Genomic DNA, 21917 nt, shown 5'->3' with positions numbered 1-21917 from the left:
TAAATCATATAACTTCACGATGAAGAGAAAAGCTCTAAAAGAATGAAGCTCATTCTGAAGGACAGTTGAATGAAAAAATGGTAGGTTTCATACTGAGAGAATAATAGGATAAGCTCCAAACAAGAGAAAAAAGTAAGAAATACCTCCAACAAATGCATCTCCAGCTCCATTGGTATCCACGATTTCACTCTGATCACTCACCAACACAGGGAAAGTAGTTACTTCATTCTCTGTAGTGGAAAAGGAGAATAAAACGTGAGTTACATGGAAGTACAACTTTGAAAAGCACAACAAGCAGTGAAAATCAAAACAGTTCAGAACTGGAGCTCTGACTTCTAACACAATAATTGGGATAATGATAGATTTGGCTTATAATTCTGTCTGTATTTACTGCATAGGGATATGGGAACACATTTGATCAAGCTATTTGTTGTGGATGCTTTCATTCCTTTTCATTATCTCCTAATATTAAGGGCAAGAGAAAAGAAGTAAATCAGAAGGAACAACATAAAAACACCTGGACAAGATTAAGAAAAATCCATCCTGCCAAAACCAGTGCTTCCTTTTAGTTGCAGAGCAGTGATGCAGCCTCCAGAATGGCCAGTCCAGGCCTCCAAAAGTTCAACAGAAATTGCTGCACTGTAAAAACCAAATTGCACGTGAACTAATTAAAATATAGCTGTGAAGTAAAAAGCAGGAACTAGTGTAAATCAAAATGCTCTCAAATGACACCTTTGAAAAAACCCCATAATGTAAGGAGCCTTGCAACTTGCCATCTGACTAGATTTGGTTTCAAGATTTCAATGACTTCACGCTCTTCCTTAGCATTTATTTTTTTTTTTTTTTTAGTATTTTCTTCTCTGCAGCTCCCTGCCCTCTACTGGCACTTGTTAAACCTATTGCAATAGGTGGATACTCAGCATCCTCACCTCCAATTCACTGCCACACCACAGTTCAACATAATTACACCACTTAGGTATGATAACTTTAGAGTTCTAGGGTTATAAATTTAATATATGCCACTAATTAATCAGCTATGGCTTTCCAGGTGGTAATGTCATAATGACGTGATAAAAATATAATTACCACCTTGTCACAATACCTTGTTAAAGTGTAAATTACCCCTGTAACAGAGCCAATGGAAGTTCTGCCTCTGGTAGTCAGTATGCATTAAACTGTCTCAGAGCAAACAGATTGTCCTTTGGCAGACAGCAGGAATTAAAAAAAGGGGAGGGGGAAGAAAAGCCTGTCAACCAGCGAAAATGGAAACTATCAGGGCTATTTTCTTTTAATTTTTGGTAAAGACGGAAACAAAATGGGAAATAGATCCTCCAGTAGCTGCAAGCTGGAGAGGAGCAGTTTCTTCACTGTCCAGCAACAGCGTAGATCATAAAAATCATTCTGACAGTGACGTACACGGTAGCAAACAAGGAAACCTAGTTTGGGAGGCATATAAAGAATTCACAGCCTCAAATCAGGCAAGTCTGTGTATGCTGCAGAGGTACCAGAAGGATCCTGGTTTCTGTGAAATGCAGTGTATCAGCTCTACTGCTCTTCACCATCTGCTACTAAGTGAACCAGGCAGATATAATGATGCTGCCTCCAGAGGGAACTGTTGGCTGGCCCACCAGGAGGGGAGGGGAGGGGAGAGGAGCATTAGCAACAACCATCCATGAGAGGCAAAGGAAAAAGGGTAATGAAAAACGTAAGATGAATATTCCAATTAAAGAACAGGTTTCAGTCCATTCTCAGTGCATCCTACTCTCTATCCTGTTAAGAAGGCTATTTAGAAACGTGCTTCAGTGCTGTGTTGTGCTCTTAAGATAGTCTTCAAGAGCAATGTTTTTTAGTAATTTTAACAGGATTCATTTGAATTGGAAATCAAGAAAGAGAGGTCTTACATTAAAGTCTGCCAGATGAGCAGAGTGTATTCATCCATTTCAGAAGAAGGTGTATGTATGATTTGCTCTAGATAATACTAAAACAATGAACAAAGTGAGAGCTCTGTTGAAGACACGTTTGTAACCAATGAACCTGCTTCCTTCCCAAGCGTGCACGGGCACACACAGATGTTCCACGTTAAATACACAGCAGACGCTTGCATATGCATACAAATGGATGTGTTTGGGCACAGAGAGTGAGTAACACACAGGCGTTACATTTGGAATTCTGGAAATGGGGCCTGGCATCTAATAAGACTCTGTTCAAGCAAACTATCACAAATGAAAGTTCTCACCATCATCTTCCTTCCTTTTTTTCCCTCCTCTGTCTTGATTCCTTCCCTCAGCTCCCTCTAGTACTTGCAGGTAAGTATTGCACTATAAGCTCTTATTCCAGTCTTTCTGCAGTAGATGGAATTGGAATTGCATTAGTCCAAACCCCCAAATAACACTGAGGAATCCGGCTGGTGTGAGAACAATTTTTTTATTATTTTTTTTTTTATCCTGGTCCCAGTTCTGTCTCTCTGTCTGGGTCCCACATTCTGCCTCTGTAACTTCATATATTTTCAAGAGGAGAAATAATGTCACATTTTGAAGTACTGAAGTGTCAGAAGAAGCCAGCATGGCTTTGGAGCACATACCACATTACAGAGATAATACCACCTGCACGCATCCAATAGGCAAATTATTCTTCTTTAACCTTAGGAGAACTTCTGCTAGCATAGTAGAGTCTACTGAGCTATAATTAATAAAAACACGTATTGAAAGGTACACAAAGTAATACCAAGTGGGTTTTTTTTTTCTTTCCTTCACAATAAAGTCAGTTAGGATCAAAGCTGCCATTAAATTACCTTGTTATGTCTGTGTACTAGCATAGAAATAGCTAACATCTCTTACTGATCTGTGTTTTGTTAAACTAGGCACAGCAAGGTGAATCAAGATGAAGCAGAAGTCTCCATTCTGAATATCCTTGCTTTTGTGACTTGAAAGTTGCTTTAACTTCATTTTTTGGGTGTGATCTGTTATGTTATAAAACTCCCAAACCCATCACAGCAAACAGAGGGACACCCTGGTTAAGTGCACTGGCCGTCGGCGGCCTTGCTCTTCAGTCAGTTCTGATTTCATTTAGCATTCTGAGTGCTTATGAAATAAAGAATAATTACATAAGTGTTTTGAAGTCCAAGTGCTGATCCTCTGGGCATAAAATCCAGTGTTCTGTTTTAAGCAACAAATATCTTCTATGGTAAACACCCTGGGATACAACACATTCCACTTGGATATTGTTTCCTGGAAGCCCAGAACTGTGAGTGCAAACTGCAACAAGGTGTCTCTAATTAGGGAATTTTTAGTAATGAGCAGTAAGGAAATCTAAGTTTGGGAGTTTGATTCAACTCTTCATGATTTTCCATTGGTGAGGAACTCAACTGTTTCAGCATGATATAGAAATAATCAAAATCAAACATTTATGTGGTGATTTCGTAGGTTGAAGACAATGTCCACAGATAAATCAGAAGGAATTAACTCATTGATAAATTTAGTTATCGTTGATCTGTCACATTATGTACCTAAAGATGTGAAATCTATCTTTATTTTCTGCAGGCAAAAATATGCGCTAGCATATCTAGCTAGAGACGCTTTTGTAGGTAAAACAGTCCGGAGAAATAGTAATTGGAGAGCAATATTAACTGAAAAAACAGTGTTCCTTCCATTCTAAAACATTTCAGCTCCCAAATGAATACAAGCCCATTTCACGACGTTAACTGAAACAATCGAACTCTGATGATAGCTGCAAATACTACAGGTCTGTCTTTAAACCAAATCAGAATCACAGACTACATGTCTACTCTTAGTACAGTAATAAACACCAGCAAGCAATCATTACATCCAATTAGGCTGAGTACTTTCCTTAACTGGGTCATTTACCAGTCTCTCTTGCTCTTAAAAGTAGATTAAATGTGTAAACTTACATTTAATTACCTGTAACAGAACTCTTATGGGCAACATGTTGGAGTGTCCTTAATTTTGTATTAAAATAAAATAAAAGGAAGAAGGGAGTCCTAAAATATATACAAAAAGGTCTAGCTATTTCCTCAAATAAGCTTTTGATCCACAGGCTAGTAGTGGTCGTACAGATGCTTACAAGATGGAGACACATTCATGTTTCTTTTGTGAGCTTTAACTTGTAAAAAAAGGAACAACTGTGAAACAGAATTCTGTCCCATCTCCTCCCCACCTCCATCCTCTCTAATTTTCTTTAGATCAGGGGCCAAAAACAGATAAAAGGAAAGGAGGGGGAAAGGAGGGGAAAAGAAAAAAAAAAAAAAGAGGCAGGAAGAACTTAACAGAATGTGGAAACCTGAAGAACTGAAAACCTATAAATGTCTCCGGGCAGCTGTAAGGTATAAGCTATAAGAAGTAATGAGAAAAGTATTTGAAACAAGGCCACGTCGGCCCACCCGACTCTGAGCGCTTCCCTCTCTCCAGGAGAGCCTACAGGCTCTGAGCCTCTGCACCTTCTTCAGCACGTTAATATATCCTTGAAAATCGTGAGGCTAACAGAACTTTCTCCTGTCTCCCAACAGCAGAACATGCTGTGGCCATACCCGACACAGGCGGCCCAGCGCGGCCGCCACGCTCCCGGCCTGCTGAGGGCACCGCGGGCAGGCACTGCGCCGAGCCCCGTCCAGGCCCTGGCGGCTCCCGGCACGATGCGTTCCAGGGCTGGCAGCGCCGACCCAACCTGGCGGCTGTAAGCAAACAGAAGGAGCCCTGCACTCCCAGGCCGGGACGCTCAGGCGGCTGAGCACCCCAGCCCGCCGGTGCTCGCTGCGCCCCTGTGAAGGTGGCCTGGCTGCGCTCCCTCTCCTCCGTCCCTCTCCTTCGTCCCTCTCCTCCCGGGCGCTGCTGGGCCTGCTGCTGGAGCCAGGCCGGCCTTGTCACAAAGATCAGGAACCTGCCACTGTTCTGGCCAGTCACTGGGGTGAAACAGTATAAGGAGTGAGACACAAGTCGGCCACGCGCTTTGGGATTTTTCTAATTGAGTATTTTAATACTGCGCAGCAAACGATGCTGTATTCTGATGAATTCAACATGTAGCCAAAAAAACTTTATAACTAGTAATGTAGAAGAAGTTAAGCTTTCATTGGTACGATAATGCTACCCTAAACAAGTTATAGAGTAGTTGTCACTGATAATGCATTTCTGTGCCTATGGTATGATACAATTTATACGAATATTAATATATTTCCATAATAGAAGACTCAAGTAGTGCAATCAGGCTAAAATTCTCTTTGCAGCTTGCTAAGCAGAAGTAAGTCCACATAGCTGCATTGGCCAGGGTGCAAAGTACTGTCCCTCAGAGACAGCTGGTTCGTTTTCAGCAGAAACGGAGAAAGAATATGATGCCAAAGACTTCAAATCTTCTGTGGCTCTACTCATGGTCCTATAGGCATCTGCAGGGGAAATGACAGTGTGCAGACCCCGTTTTCCCTCTCTCCTAAGAGGTGACGTTAACCCAAAGATGTTCAGTGAGACTTGCCTCCCCTTTACAGCTCCCCTCGGACACACACCGTCCCATCATCTAGCCAAGGCGCTTTTTATTCAGAAGTCACACTCACTGCATCTCACTGAAGCGTGACTCACAGGATTAGAGCTAACAGGGGAACGAAAGTTCCTCCAAAGGAACTTGTACACTCATACACAGCAACGCTTAGCAATGATGTAAAATTAAACACTGTTTTTGCACCCAGCGTACTTCCTCTGAACCTGCGCCTGATTCTGTCTCCACTCGTGTTAATTCAACACCACTCCTTTGAAATAACTCTTGATTTATACCAGCATGAGATCAGACTCAGAACTCTGTATCTAGTTACAACAAGTGTAAAAAATGTAACAGTATCAACTAATGACTCGTCAAGAGCTTTGACAAGCCCAAATGTGTTTTGCTTACTTTATAGGTGTGAGACCGGCTTAAACGTCAGTATTTTCTATATCATCACTGCCACTGCCACATGTTGAAGCTCTACTTTATTTCTCATATTAAATAATTTTGTTTGCACCAGTAAGCAAAACGCTATGACTGTGTGTAAACGATGGGGAAGCAAGAGGTCAACAGCAAATACTAGTATTGCTTCAGTGTGGTGCTAATGTAACATTTTTTTTCTTGTGTATATGTGTGTGTGTGTATATACATGCAGACATATATGGAAAAACTGCCCTAAAGAACAAGCTGCTGAATTTTTCTGGCATGTGTCACAACGTTTAAGGATTAGAATGGCGATGAACTCTGTTGAAAAAGCCTTTCCGAGCACACAAGAGTATTGCCATTTGCCCGCTAGGCACAGATTGCAGAGGGAGCTGAAACTGCGCCCACTGAACTGCCAGGATCCGCGCTCCTGTATCTTGGCATGGCTGCAGAAGGCATAGAGTTCAGAGCGAAATCCTCCTCCCCTGATCTCTGGCTGGACCAGGAAAGGGGTTGAGGACTCGGAAAAGGTGACGGGTGTGAAGTCACAGGTGCCAAAATTATGCGAGGCTTCCGCAGTTTCACTGATCCAACGCAATGACTGTCTTGGAATTACTTTGAAGAGCGCAGATCCAAATCAGTCCCGAAGACAGTCGAGATGGGTTACAATAAGCAAAACCCATGAATTGTATGATCCCAGTCTCCGTCGAGAGCATGCCCTGCCACAGTGAGCCGCGCCTCACCAGTCACAGCACAGGGAGACACAAACCAAGACCTGGCCTTGGACATCAGCAAATACAAATTTCTCTTCCTGCACCGTCAATCCTGCATACTTTGGGTTTTGGCCACTGAACGTCGTATCTCATCCTTCCATGTGAAAAAAAACCCCACCCCCCCAACAAGACCATCATTTTTTGAGCTATATATGGGATTGGGAAACACAAACACGTGTATTTCCATCCATAAATGGGTAGCTCAAGAACTGAAAAGCCACATCAGTGGTGACAGGTGGAATGTCAGTGTTTTAACGTAAAGAATACATCACATGTGTATGTTCGAGTCACACCGACATGGATGTTCTAGGTCATGCATGCTCTTCAACCTTGTGAAACTTGGCTATGGGGACTGTGCAAAACCGAAGCATCCTGCAGCTTCAAAAGCAGAGCATGCGCTTCACTTACTGTTTGCGCTGACCCACACGCCAGCAGTGCCTGTGTGGTTGTTCTCCATTTCATGGTATTCTGCAGATGTATTTTAAACCACTGCATAGCTGGACCATCAAAAGACTGTCCTGTGGGAAAGCTTCCTGACAAATATCAATCTGAGATCAGGTCTAAGCAGTTCCTACCCAAAAGCTTATTGGGGCATTGGCCAAAAAGAAAAAAAAAAAAAAAAAGGAGAGAAAAAAGCATAATTTGGTTTTGTATTGTACTGTATTTAGAAACTGTATTATGCCTCACATTTTTTATACATTAAGCATATTGCCCTAGCGGGGCAAATACACCTGTCAAAACTTGCAAGCTTTCTTAGCTATACCTCAGTTTCAGAGTGGTGAACACAGAAATCAAATCATTTAAATAAATGCCATGTTACATGACAGCTTTGTTTATGCTACATGATAATCTGAGAAGCATGGGTTGTCAGTGGAGGCAGGAAGGGGCCCAAGGCACTTCTATTTTACTTGAGCATCAGTAAGACTGAAAAGAGAAGGAGTGAGCATTAGGTCACTACCGAGCAGTTCTGAAGGAGCTTTTTCTTCTGGGAGAATTTATATTTAGTTTCATAAATAAAACCAGTCCATCGGACTGAAAGAGACAGCCTTCCCTAGAAACATTACTAAAAATAAGTTAATGTATATATAGATATATTCCTCCTTTTTAAAAAAATAATTAATTGGATGCTAGTTGGACATTGCTGAGGTAGATATACCATAGAAACTCTACAGCATTGCCTTGAAATATTCAAATTACATGTAGAAATTTTAATTTTTCATCCTTTTAACTCAGAGCTCAGCTCTAGAACTTTTACAATTATCTTTTTCTTCTCATGCTTTATTTGTACATTCTGTGTTGCCTTTAATTAAGATCTCCCTAGACTACTTATTTATTTTTGAAGAATGAAACATGCTTGCTAAATGAATTTTCCCAGGCTTTTGCAGGTTTTAAATCTATTAGAAGATGTCACTGCAGTGGAGGCTGAAATTTGTTCTAATCTCAATGGGAAAATATTCTGCTCTTAAAACACCAGTTAAAACCAAAGTACCTCCACTGTTTTTAATGGCATTCTTTAAGTCTTAGTTATGCCAGTCCAGAAAGAGAATTTGGCCTAAATTGAAGTTTATTCCCCCCCTACCTTAGCTGCAGATAATTTCTGAGATAATTAAACACCCCAAACTATAATCTCTGTAGTATCATTTAATCACTTTCGAAGTATTACCGAACCATTGCTGTAAGCAGGACGGTCATTCTGCTACCTTTTAAAATAATGTCACATACATTTTAATGTCAATTACACAACCCTGAATTTATACAATTATTGACTGCATAGTGAATTACATTCATTTGGATACGGCTCCTATAATAGCAGTTTTGACAAACAGTTTCCATCAAGAGCTGCTGAATCGTATGTTTGTGTACCAAGCCCTTTAAAGCACGGCAGCAGCACGCAGGCACTTACAGAGGCGACACAACAGGCTCTGCGGGGCATGCGCTGTCACTGAAAGTAAACCCCAGCGCTATAAAAACCGGCTGCTTGGCAAAACCGCAATAACTAACCTAGCAGGGAAAGGAAAAATTTCCAGCCTCTCTCTCTCTGTGGAACCTTGTCACTCGCCCGTCACTCTCAGTTACCTTTCTTTAAATTTGTATTTCTCCACCATTACACTGCTGAATCATTCAGCTTTACATTATTCCAACCTAAACACCAAAACAACACATTGATCTTTTTTTCGGAAACAAGACATCCTTTTAGAATGAATGAAACTTCAGTTGGCATGTACAGCCAAGTTCAACTTGTGATGTTTTAAACCTAATTTGTATTCTCATATTGTCAAGGTGACCACCAAGATATCTATCAGAATGAAAAAAAAAAAATAATAAAAAAGAAAAAAGGTTCCTGCTCTGAAGAGTTTCCAGTCTGAGAAGCAAGGCTGGTAAGCAAGTAAATAGGTTTGTATAAATAAAATGTGGACACTCTACTGATATAGTTAGGAAAAGTTATGAAGAAAGGTAAGAACAGATGCTGCTTTGAAAACCAGATGGTATGCAGGGAAAAGCTCTGGTTAGCCTACAGATCGACATCATTTGAACTGCAACTTAAAAATGTGGAAAAAACCTGGGAACATGCTTGTTACTGGTTCCTTTTAGAACCATTTTGGTATAAAAGGTATACTTAATGGTTATCCGGACATTGCCTGCTTTTTTGCCTTCTTTTCCTAGAGGAAATAAATCCAGGTAAAAAAAAAATAAATAAAAATTTAAGACCTTCAATTTAATGTTTTTGAAGAAAAACTTTCCTTTTTTTTAAGGAAACAAAATTAACTGTAACTCTCAACTTGCCAAACTTCTACTTGCACCAAGCTTTTACTCCTCTTTGCTGCTTACTGTCCTCCAGCCTCTCCCCCGCCCCCGCTGCCCGCTGAGTCCCACTCATTAGAGTTATGACTGAGGTATCTACGGGTGACCCGGAGGCTGCTTGGAGCCAACCAATCTAGCACAACTTGGATTTTTATGCCAACAAAAACTTAGAAGGCTTCATTCTTTGTCCATAAAAATACAAATCTGATGCAATAGCTGCTACTCGGCAGCAGCAGAGGTGGGAGCAGAGGGTGCAGGAGGGAACAAAGCTGCTCGGGAGCAGACGCACACTCAGGACAGGTTTTTCTGCTGAATGCACTTGTCAAACCCAACCTTTGAGCCCCAAGTGTTTTACTCATTCAGTCTCTTCTTTTTCTGATTTTTATTTCTTAAATGCCTGTACATTTTGCACGTTCAGGCTGAAATTGGAAGAGTGGCGCTTTCCCCCTGGAGCTCTAACCTTCCACTGAGGTCTCCAGCTCCCTCGTAGCCAAAGCCAGGAACACACCAGCGCTCCCAGTCCCCGAGAAGAGGAGGGCTGGCACTCCCCGCCAAATTCTTGGATTTCAGCAAAGGCGGTGCTCCAGCCCCAGCCCATCCCTAGCCATCTGGCTTGGCCATGAAGAACAAAAACTGATTTCTCTTTATCATCAATTTCTAACGTATTTTAATTTCTGTGTCCATTTCTCTAAGCCATTTCAGACCACAGCTTCACACGCTCTCACCCTCTAGACCAGTGCAAGGACTACGCCAGAAGCCAACGTGCAACACACAACCCATACGAACATCTAACCTGCTTTACTTTCTTCCTCCAAACATCTGCTCTGCTTGCACAGGCAAGGACTGCTTTATGGTGTTCACATTCTACTTTTCATAACAAAACAACTGTGCCTTAATTTTTGAAATGTTTAAGCTGCTTAGTGCACCAGGAAATCCAAAACACATCTTCAGGTTTTTTTTATATTTGGTTTGGCCAAATATAAAAACGTCAGTGCAAAAAGCAGATACTTGCACTGCATGATGCAACAGAGGTTAAAGGAACATGGCATTTTTAGCACTTTACCAACTACAGTATTTAACTTCTCACAAATGGATTTTCATATTTTTGTAGTAATTTACAGTGTGCAATAGGTATTGTAATCTAATCCACTATGATTGCATAATTCTGGACCAACTTGCTGTTGATAAATATATGCAAGTATTAGGTTATTAATTTTTTTACAATTAAATGGCTAAGAAAGCTGTTTATTGCCTTCCGTTATACCCTCTGTTAATAAGATCGTTGTTGCAGATGTTCGCGTATGCTGCATTGATGTTTAATGGTGCATGATGCTCTAGGTGGTTCCCATAACCTTGCTTTGTCTACTATGAGCTGACTCAATTGATATGATAATAGAGAAAAGAGGTCTGAAACAAGCTGGGCTGTACTGGCACAATTTGCATAACCTTTAAATTTGCCATCATTTGATGGCCAACTGCTTCTAAAAATTCTTATTCAGTTGTCAGCAACAATATCCTGTACAAACAGCGTTCTGCAGTTGGACAGGTGGGGAGGGAAGAGAGGGCAGGCATCATTTACTGCACTTTTATATTCTATCAGGAAATGTACTTATTATCAAATTTATAAAGCCAACAATTTGCCATAGAGTTCTGCGGTTTCATTCGTGATCAATTGCTATTAGCCACAATGCGTAGCCTGGCATCTTTTCAGGTTCACAGTACAATATCACAGCGCTGGATTACAAGGGACATAAATATCTGGTTCCATAGGCTCCTCTCTGGATTTCGCTCTGACTGCTGGTCGCCGGGGCAGGCAGAGGAATCGCGGCGGGTTAGGCGGGCGGTGGGGGGCATGGGGCAGCAGGCGACAGCAAACTGGAGCAGCCTGAGCAGCCTCCCAAACTTGAAATCTGATTGTGGAGGACTCCGTGTGTTCTTTTAAAACAAACATTAGTATTGTATCATTCAGTAGGCTTAGCCAAAACCCAAATACAAAAATAGTTCGTGTTTACTGTACTCACTAAATCTGCTGTCTGTATATACTCTAAGTCAGGTCTGCTTACTTTACTGACTATTATTCATAACAAAGAAAACAGCTACGGTGAAAGCAAGCCGGCACCTACTTTCATTCTTTCATTCAAATGGAATCAACTACAGAAACGATGTTTTTGTGGGATACAGAGGTTTGTATCTAAACTGTCACTTCTTACTCTCTATCACGCTCAGGTGTGTCAAGGCAAGGTCCTTTGTGTGTGAGAACGCGCACAGCCTCCTCTCCAGATACTGCCTTTAAACAATTTCCACTTTGCTTTATCCGTAAAAACTACTGCGGACATCACGGAGTCAAACAGATCATAAAATCTCACAATTCCACTTTCAGACAATTAACCATTTCTGAGAACTCCAATTCACTCCCCTCTCCCCACACAGTGCTAACTCTAGATGGTTTGTTGTGTTACACAAAATGATCCTAAATCCCCAATTCCAGGCAAAACAGGACCCATCCAGAACTCCCTTCTGCTCACTTTTTCCACCAGCCAGCATCTCTGCCCTGTCCCCCCCTGGGGCTAAGGATCTGCCCTCCATTCAGCCACCTACCTCCCAATACTTCTATTGCCTGCAACTGGATGCTACAGCAGAGAAACTTCTAATCCAAGGGCCAGTTCCTGCAGTTAATTTTCACCCAGGGTCACCATACATACCCACATTTTACTCTCCTTCCATTCTGTGCAATTATTTTACAATGCCTATTTGAGCAGGTGAAGATTAAAGGCTTGAAAACCTAAGTTCCATGATTTACAGCCAAAGCATGACACGGATAGCTACAATTTAAACTTTTCTACAATGTTCATTCAACTGTAATCACAAGATGGGAAATAAAATGTCTAAATTAAAGATGAGAGGCTACCAGAGTCTGTAGGGCACCTTCCGAGGAGAGATTCTGCTGTTCAAACTTGTCTGTGATGGTTTGTTATGAAGTGAACTGCTGCCTCTTAAAAAAAGGCAACACTGCAAAAAAAATGGAAAAAAGACCTTCCACAGAAGATGTTCTGCCTAGGTGCCAGTGGTCAAAGGGTCCAGTTCTTTATGCACCTCGTTTGTAACAGACAACAAAGAAGATACCTTCAGGTAAAATGTGTTATCAAATCTTTCAGCATATGTGAATTTTGCTTTTTGTATAACCCCCAGGTCGACTACAAAAACTGAACTGGAAACCGCAGACAAGGTACAACAGACAAAAAGACACACGGATCAGTATAAACCATTAATATTCATGAATGTTTTAAGTTCTCCATGGCCATAATCGATATCCAATGAAGTTAATGAGATCTTTCCATTGATTTAAAAAGACACTGGGTTAAGCCTCAGAGAAAATAATATCACGTTCTAGGCGAGCACTCCAGCTGGTAACATGTACTTTGATAAGTTGCTACCCTCCCATCCAGAATTTCAACCGTGAACAAAAGACTTCTTATTTAAAATTGGTTTTGCAAAATGAGCAATACACCATTAGAAAACTCAATACGGAGCATTTAGTATCTTGAATTGAAGAGCAGTCATGGCCACAGTAGTTACTTGAGATGTTAACGCCAATATGAGACCCATAAATAAGGCAATCATTATTTATTTAAAAAGGAAATGAAAAAAGGGGGAAAAAAAAAGCCTTAATGTGTCATCCTCCCAAAAGGTTGAGATTTTGTTTTGTTTTAACTTTGAGCCCTTAGAAAGCAGTGCTTCAAACTCTTATGTCTTCTAACACATTTAAGCCCATCCAATAGATTTAATCACTGATAACTAGAGTTTTAAGTTCAAACTGGCCTTGACCTTGGGCAGTATGACATTATCTGAAAACCATTAATGGTCTGAAACTAAAGGAAAAGCTCATTAATAAAAGCAAAACCATACAAAGGTACAAAGGCAAAAAAAAAGGGGGGGGGGGGGGAGAAAAATAAGGAAGTTTTATTAAAAGTATTGATCATGACCTAGGGCACTACAGACATTGATCTTCCCACATCTCCACAGGAAAAAATAAGTTAAGCCAACAAATTATTGATCCATTATGAAAGCTGCTGAAGAAGCCATACATTTAATTTCTTACCATGAAAAAAATCATCACACCAAATTAGGGTAAAGAGAAAATATATTTCTTAAAAATGATTGGTAAAAAAATGACTATCTGATTAATTTCATAAAATAACCACCCTGTTAGTACGATTTGAACCTAAGGGTTGGAGGTAAGAAGCCTACGCACTGTGATCCTTTAACGCATGGGTTTCAGACTGCGACTCATTAAAGCATATGCTTTGAAGGAGAGCTGGGTAGCGCCCAGTACTGAATATTGCAGCAACACAGAACGCATGCACGGACAGGGACAATGCTGAACTTGAAACTTAAAAGCATAAATGTAATGAAAAGTTTACAGGATAATTATTTTATCTGAAACAGAACATTGTGGGTTTGGATTTTCATCGGTTGGTTCAAAAAGTCAGAAAGATACGTTTAGACCGACTTAACATCGTAGCTGCAAACCCAGTTGCTGAAAAACTAACAGCCACCAGAATGTCATGTTCAGTGTACGTGGAGAGGGGTAGGTGTCATTTTCAGAAAACAGGGGATCACCTTGACAGAGCTGCATGGGAGAAGCACAGGCTGAATTTGGAAGGCTGTCATCAGCTCCAGTGCTCCCCAGTTACTGAACGACCCATCCTGCTCTCTCACCATTCTTTTAATATAGTTTATGGTAAAATTGGTGGTTTTCAGCATATGAGATGTCAGAAATCCCTTCCCTCTGATAGCATATTCATGGCTCTGTCCCCTTATTCCTTGCTCTTTGCTTTGCAGACATAATTCTACAGTATTACAGCTGATCCTGGAGCAAACTTCCCTCCAACTTCGGAACTACGGTCTTTGCTGCTAGATGGAAGTTCAAAATAAAACTGTCATGTTTTATGCCTTGGAGTGAGGATCCACAGCCACTTCAGCCACTGTAGTTTGCGGATACTAGAGCCTCATCCTTGCCTCCTACTGCAAATGCTGTGTCCTCTCCTCCCATGCTGGCACCAGTATGGACCCGGCAATGAGCTGGTCCAGAGCTCAGCCCCTCACCAGGGCAGGTTCCTGCCGCTCTATGTGCACTGCCGAACCGGTTCCCCGTGCCAGCAGAGCAGTGCTGACAGGCTGGGAGAAAAGTAGGGGATGGAAATGCTTGTCCCAGGCAGAGCCAGAGATTCCTGCTTTTTCTATCAGTTCAGAACTGCCAGGGCCCCAAGCCTCAGTCTCTCGTGCTCCGAGGACTACACAGCCTTAGAATGAATACAGTGACTCCTTGTTCCTTCCATGACTGCCCAGAACAGTAGGGGTCTGCCTTGGTAACCAGGAGGCTTAATTACCATAATTTGGTCTTCTCAGGATTGCTGTTAGGTAGTTCTGTTCCTTCATGGCTTGAGCAAACCAAGCAATATTGTGCCGATGTAATTGTTTCTGGACAAACCACCTCACAGCTCAGGTCACCAGTAAAATGGTATCAGCTTCGAAGTATTACAGCCATGCATACAGGAGGCATCAGACATTTATGATAAATTAATTCTGTGTGGATGCTCTAAGTGAGGAATATCATCATAGGGAAGGTCTCCTTTAAAAAAAAAAAAAAAAAAAAAAAAAAAAGAAAAGAAAAGAACAAAAAACCCCACCCAAAAAAGCTACAGTGTACTAAGGTACTTTCTTTCCTGACGTGATGCCCATTTGGGGTTTAAGGACACCTGAATTGCTATCTTACTGTAAACTCATTCAGTGTTGCTCTCCGGTCTGCAGTGGTTGATGCGGTGGCCTCACTGCGATGCCCTGCCCAGGTCCAGCCCTGCCGCTAGCTGCGCACCCCTGCCGGGGGCACCTCCAGGCTATGGACCCCACCTCCCGGGGGTGCTCGTCATGTGGTGTGTGCCATGTTCTTGTGATGCCTTCAGATTCACTTGGGATAGGAAAACCAAAAGTTGAGCGTGAAGAACTGCAAAAGTGTCTCACACTAACGGGCTATAAAAGTCTTTGTCAGTCAATGTGGAAAAAGGTGCACATGCAAGAAATAATTCTAGCTTTCAATACACGAGAGTGGGCTCTACTAAGTTAATACTAAGTTAATACACACCATAAAGAATACTTGAAATTACAACAGATAATTCCATGAAAATACCGGATCAATCATCAGTGCCAGCCAGAAAAGCAAATAAAATGTTAGGAATTAGTAAGAAAGAAATACAGAACAAAGGAAACAACAAAATTAAAACACTTTGTAAACTTCTCAAGCATGTGCAAGTCGACCATTCTCGTCCCCCATTCACAAATTGCATAGGAGACCTCCAAAACTGCGCAGGGGAGGGTGGCCCAAGGGCGTCGGAATTACGGATCAAACAGAGAACAAGTAAACAGAACAGGAAAAGAGTCTGGAAAACAGACCAGTGAAGGAGAGATAAGCAGGAGTTCTGCAAAATCAGAAGTATCAGTACACGGTGTACGGAATGACGGGGCCCTGGCCGTGCACAGCAGGAGGGAGACAGCCAGTAACATTCCTAAGTGGCTGGATCCAAACAAAGACGGGGAGGTATTTCTTTATGTAATATACAGTCTGTGACACACTATCACAAGACACTACATACGGTAAACCCCTATTTTTGACTATTAAGCACAAAGACAACACCTCTAGCTCAGAAATTCCCCAGCTACAGCTCACTGGAAGCTAGGAGAGTGTAACACGGGAGTATCACTACAGATCTGTCCTGGTTTCATCCTGCTCCCCAAGCACCCACTGCTGCACCCTGCTCTGACACCAGCTTAGAGACACCTTTGCCCTGCCTCAGCCCTGCCCTGTGCTGCCTCTCCAACATCACGTAATCGCTGCTACCTAAGCAATGGATGTGTGTATGAACCGTGACACCTCCGAGGACTCTTTTCAGAATTACGGTACAAACCCTGACTTCTTAAAGCTATGTATTGGTACCTGAGAAAAAAAATGTAGCAATTCTTCCCCGTAAGAGGAAATTATGGGCAGTATTAAGGAATGGGATAGGGACCTGTATTAATTGTCCTTCAACAAACATGCATTTTTCATAGCTTAAAGGCGTAATTTTTCCTCAGAATGCCAGAATGGAAATTCATTCTAGCACCTGAAATACAAGCTAGGTTCAATAAGAGGCACAGTTTTGCCTTGAAAATTCCTTATTACTAGTGATTATACACGAAAAGGGGATTTCCCAGCCTCACTCTCCATTTGTGGCCTAAACTGGTGCGTTAAAGCACTAGACGTGAAAAGACATCCTCTTCTTAAATCAACATGAAATTGCTGAAAACACACACACATCACATACAGACATACATCCATTTACATATACGTCTATGCATTCTCTGAGATGCAACAGTGGATACACTTTTAAGTGCAGTCGTGATACCAGCATTCAGGAATTAGGTTTTAATAATGTGTTTCAGCTGTCTAATAAAATGCTCAGGCCTCCTCTCCCACACAGCATGAAAACGTGAATGGTCTCAGTTACAAAAAGGTATTACCAGCTTTGCTATTCATTAATCCCTATCATCAAATGTTCATTATTAATTTAGGTTTTGTGGCTTCCTAAGTCACAACTAAACTAAAAATAATTCTGTTGGGCTTTCTGGCTCATTTCTTATGCTATAAGCAGACTAAAATTTCAATTTTTCTAAATCCATTTTTGTTTTTTAAACTTTTCTTTCTATTTCTGAATATAAATGAATAGGAGTGAATGTGTGCAAACCTGTGAAAAATATGAGCATACTATAATATAACCCAACTACTATTTTCCCAGGTCCAAGACATTACTTTTGTTTGTGTAAACACTTAGGAAGGCTGGCTGAGAAAAAGCTAGTCAAAGCTTTCTTGTCTGGAAGGCTAAGCTCGAAAGCTGTAAGGAGAAAGAAAAATAACACTTTTTCTTGGTTCTTAGAGGAGAGCACACAACACTCAGTAACTTGAGAGAAAGAGAAGCTGCAAACAGGCCCACCATAAAATGTCAGCGGTGTCAATAGTAATAAATACTTCCGTGTTTTATAGATAGGCTTACAAGGTGACATGCTGGTCTATGATTGCAGCACAACCCGACAAAGAAAACCTACTGACCTCTGTTTAGAGCCAGTCGTATGCTTGAATATCACTCCTTTTTATTCCCCCCAAAAGTATACAGAGTCACGCCATGATGATTTGAGAACAGCTCTTAAAATCTTTCCAGTTTCCACAATTTTGACAACCCTTCCAAAACAAATGGTTTATAAACTCTGCTTAAAAATCGAAGATCCAACCTACCCTTACAAAGTAGAAGAAGCTTCATCATTCATAAAAACATACTATTGCTGGTCGTTATTTTCATTTAGGTCGGGTTTTGGTTCTATCCAAACATAAAAACTTTTTATTTATGAACATATGCGCACGTATTTCCTTAAGCACGGCCATGCTGGGTGCAGCGACACCCATTTAGCTCGGTATCCTCTTTCAGGTAACAGGTAGAGGCAAACGCCTACTGTCACTCCAACATCAAAAGCTGGCTAGGTAGGCTCTAAAATTCCACAACCTTGCAAGATTTATTGTGACATATTCATTTGGCTACAGGGCACATGCTGTTTAATTTATGGAACAGATTAAAAAGCAGTAACAACAAGCAGAAATTCACAAAACTGTTTCAGTAAGTACTATGTGGTAGGTGCACTAAGACGTTGTTCAGATGGACCTTTCCAATTTTACCACATTTGCCAGCACTGCTAACTCATCTGTTGAGTTATCTCAGGTAATGTACCCCCAAAACTGAAGAAGATGTAAGTGGTTAGTAAGCCCTAACTGAGGTGGCTCTAATGCTTGACTCCTTAAAAAAAATAATCAATTTTTACTGCCATATTCTAACAAATGAGGTTACTACAAATGCATCCTTAACAGAGGTGGTCTTGCAAACACTGGGGGGAAAAGAATGGAAAATTCTATGTTCATGCCTGAACATGCCAGATTTCATCATTCATAACTTGAAAAATGCTGAAGTGATTTTCTTTAAATTTGGATTGTTTTTCTTTCCTCTATTAAAGCTATAAAACAAGCCAAGTTTAAAGTTTGTAGCTTCAGCTGTTTTTGAATTATGCAAATATTTCAATATAAAAGTATGTTTTTCCATTGCTGAACTGATTTTGCTCAGACTTTCCGAAGATTTCCCTTTGGGCCAAGACCAGTCATAAAATGTATCTGACTAATAATTTGTTTAAAAATGTTATGAGCAACTCTGTAAAAGGGGTAGCTTTCACAGCATTTGATTCTGACAAATGTTACAGCACACATATAGATATGACATATATGTTCTTGCCAGAGCTTGTGATTTTTGGTGCTTTTCTTAAAAGCTCCAGCTGCTGAACTCAGAGGATTGCATGTGTTCATTAGCTCTCTCTGCTTTCCCCGCATATGTATTTTTTGTGGTTACAGAAAGAAGTAGTGAAACATGAAATGAATGTATCCCATAAGCCCAAGAACCCTCCGTCAAATCCAGAACCTCAGACCTGGGAAGAGGGGTATGATGGCACAGGGCTGTGGTGGTGGGGCCAGAGTCTTGATCACCAAGTGATTTCCAGTATGGATGAGGAGCATCCGCACAAGGAATCAACCCAACACTGTGTGTCAAATATACTTTGCTGGTGAGCAAGTCCGTAGATCCTATTTTCAGTTACCAGTCCCCTTCCCAAAGCATAACCATAACCCTCTGCCCTGAAAGGTTTTGGCACAGGTGTCTTTCATAGGTTACTTTTCCCAAGAAAGTTTCATCAAAATTCAGTCACATGGGGAACCAACGTTAAGAGAAAATGACAACAATTTTTGTCAATGCTAATTCTTATGGTCACCGAGATGATCCAATGCCTTCAAGTTCTACTGTAAAAAGATGAAATTTGACATAATTGAAAAATGCACCTCAGGCTGCCCAGAGAGGTGGTGGATGCCCCATCCCGGGAAACGTTCCAGGCCAGGTGGGACGGGGCTCTGAGCAGCCTGATCCAGTTGAAGATGTCCCTGCTCGTGGCAGAGGGGCTGGACTCGATGGCCTTTAAGGTCCCTTCCAACCCGAACCATACCATGAATCTATGACAAGAAGAGGAAAACTTCACAGAACAATCACTTACACATGGTCTGTGCAGCCTTATTAGAAGCTGACAGTTAATCTAGTCAACATTTCATCTGCCACAGCTCCTGTGTGCCAATCCTAACCGCTCCTTTCCCTCCCCACAGAACATGCCGATCACGCTCCGCTTGAACTTGAAGTTGCCTCTTCCCTGCAATGATTCCTACTGACAGAGAACAGGAAGGAAGGGGAGAGAAAAGGGGCCTTGGGGCTGGAGGACTGTGATGGAGGAGATCTGAACAGACAGTAGAAAGACCCAACGTGCTCCATGTTAATTAAGAGAGAGAAATTTTTCCTCTGAAAACACCAAGACTTCAGACAGCCAAGGAAAGTGGACTGACAAACAGGCACGGCTTAGGCTGGGATTGCTGACGCGGTTACCGCGTCCCGCCGTGTCTGCGATGCGCTCCAGCCGCAGGGACCTCTGAAGCTGCTTGTCAGTCCGTGCCCGAGTGCCTACGGCTCGTGCCCGTTCAAGGTGAGCCGCCGCTGGCTGGGGGGGCACTGAACCAACACTGCCAACTGCAGCACCCCATAAGATGACGGAACACCTCTGCAGTACGGCCAGGCCAGATTTTTGGAAGAAGCAGATGTTTTAGCTGTCTCAGTCTAAGCTCTCTCTCGTATGTAAGAGCTATATTGTCAGAACTTTTTGGTCAATCTTTCTTTCCTTTTGGTAAGAAAGCACCTTTCTGTCCTACGCTCTACACCTCAAATACCTGGTGATACTTCCATTCTCTGCAATGTCCAGGAATCAACAACTGTTACCACAGTCTTCTCCAGCTGTATCTGGCCTTCTTCAACCCACCAATAATTAAAAAAAAAAAAAAAAAGCACAAAAAAAAGCATCAACTCCACATCTAATTTCCAGCACACATAATCCTGTGCCCTTTCATGAATAAGCCGGCAACCTGCAAACAACCTCTTTTATCCATCTTATTTCCTCTCCCTCCAGCCAGAGCTGTATCAAAGTGTATCCCCTCATTATCTCTACTACCTGATGCCCCTCCAACCTACACATAACTCACCCAAGAGGCGCACTCCTCCTCCCGCTACCCAGCCCCACAGCTACCTTGTCTCGGACAGCCTGCAGAGGCTCTGGCAGAGGAAGCGGGGCTGTGTTGAGGATGCTCCTGCAGCCTCAGCGCTGCCTACCTACCTCATCTGGCCAGGCACGAAGGGAAGGAGGGGGCGGCCACCCGGCTGTGCCTCTGCCCAGGGTGCGGCCCAACCCAAGCCGTTCACTTCTACTGCTGCGGGCCGCAGTAACGGTGCTCTGCGCTGCTGCTGGGGAGCGGAAACCTTTCCATGGGGAAAATGGGGAAGGGCAGCAGGAACAAAAGGCAGAAAACCCCATAAAGGCCAACTTCACCTTGGAGTCTTTCGCTCCAAGACCTGTAAGCTCCAGCTACACCCTGCACTCTTTCAGACATAAACTAAGACCACTGGAACATGTGATCTGCCCAACAGCCGATGAAGGATGGTTAAAGGCAGCAGCAGAAGACAAAGCAGAGTCCTTTGCCTGGTTACCGATCCTCTCTGGTTGAATCACTACTGACAGAAATGTCTTCCAACTAATAAGCATGTTGTTGTTGTTGTTGTTATTATTATTATTATTACCCTGGACAAAATATACAGCAGAAGGTACAAACAAGCTGACTTTGCAAATCCTATTTTAATCTAGGCACAAATTCTTCAAGACCATAACGTTTCCTCAGACAGGCAGGATAAACAATTACACACAGCCTGCTTTTTACAAAAATGTATTCCTCTTCCATGCCTTACAGAAAGGAAATGAATTTTATACTGGTAACTACTCCTAAACGCAGCAATTCTTCCCAAGACGAAGAATTTAGAAACTTTTTACACCTTCCACGGCAAGTTCCTCCAAAGCACAACTACATCTAATTAGTGCTGAAATAAGCGCGTTAGCACTACTCTATGCCATTCTGTGGTATCATCATTTGCTATGTTAAGGGACACTTTTTCCTTCTTCCAGTATTATTTTAATGTGAGGAGGTGGGAAAAAGATGATCCACACAAAAGGAAGGAAAAAGGGGGAAAACAATAACAAATTGGTACCTCTTTCGAGAATTGCCCCACAGGCCAAACATTTTTATGTTCTTAATCATTACTAAATGACTTAACATGACACACAGAGCCTGGCGAATGATTGCATCCTGACATGAGAACGAATTACAAATGAAATGAAAGATCAAGCTGTATTAGAGGACTGCCTCTGGGAAATGAAAATCTTTAATTCTCTTTTATT

General features: G+C 41.9%; 1 protein-coding gene across 3 annotated transcripts in view; it reads right to left on the bottom strand.

Moving 5' to 3' along the window:
• Nucleotides 1-21917, bottom strand: part of ADK (adenosine kinase) — a 291562-nt gene that overhangs the window by 18477 nt on the left and 251168 nt on the right. For all 3 annotated transcript variants that reach the window (XM_080403196.1, XM_080403195.1, XM_080403197.1), the window contains one exon: nt 144-230. In XM_080403196.1, coding sequence (XP_080259322.1) covers nt 144-230 — 87 coding nt within the window. The remainder of the gene's footprint in view (nt 1-143; nt 231-21917) is intronic.

The sequence above is a fragment of the Falco punctatus genome (assembly GCF_963210335.1).
Source record: "Falco punctatus genome assembly, chromosome: 9".
NCBI classification, from domain to species: domain Eukaryota; kingdom Metazoa; phylum Chordata; class Aves; order Falconiformes; family Falconidae; genus Falco; species Falco punctatus.
The sequence above is the reverse complement of the archived record's forward strand: the minus strand, read 5'-3'. Positions and strand labels throughout refer to the sequence as shown.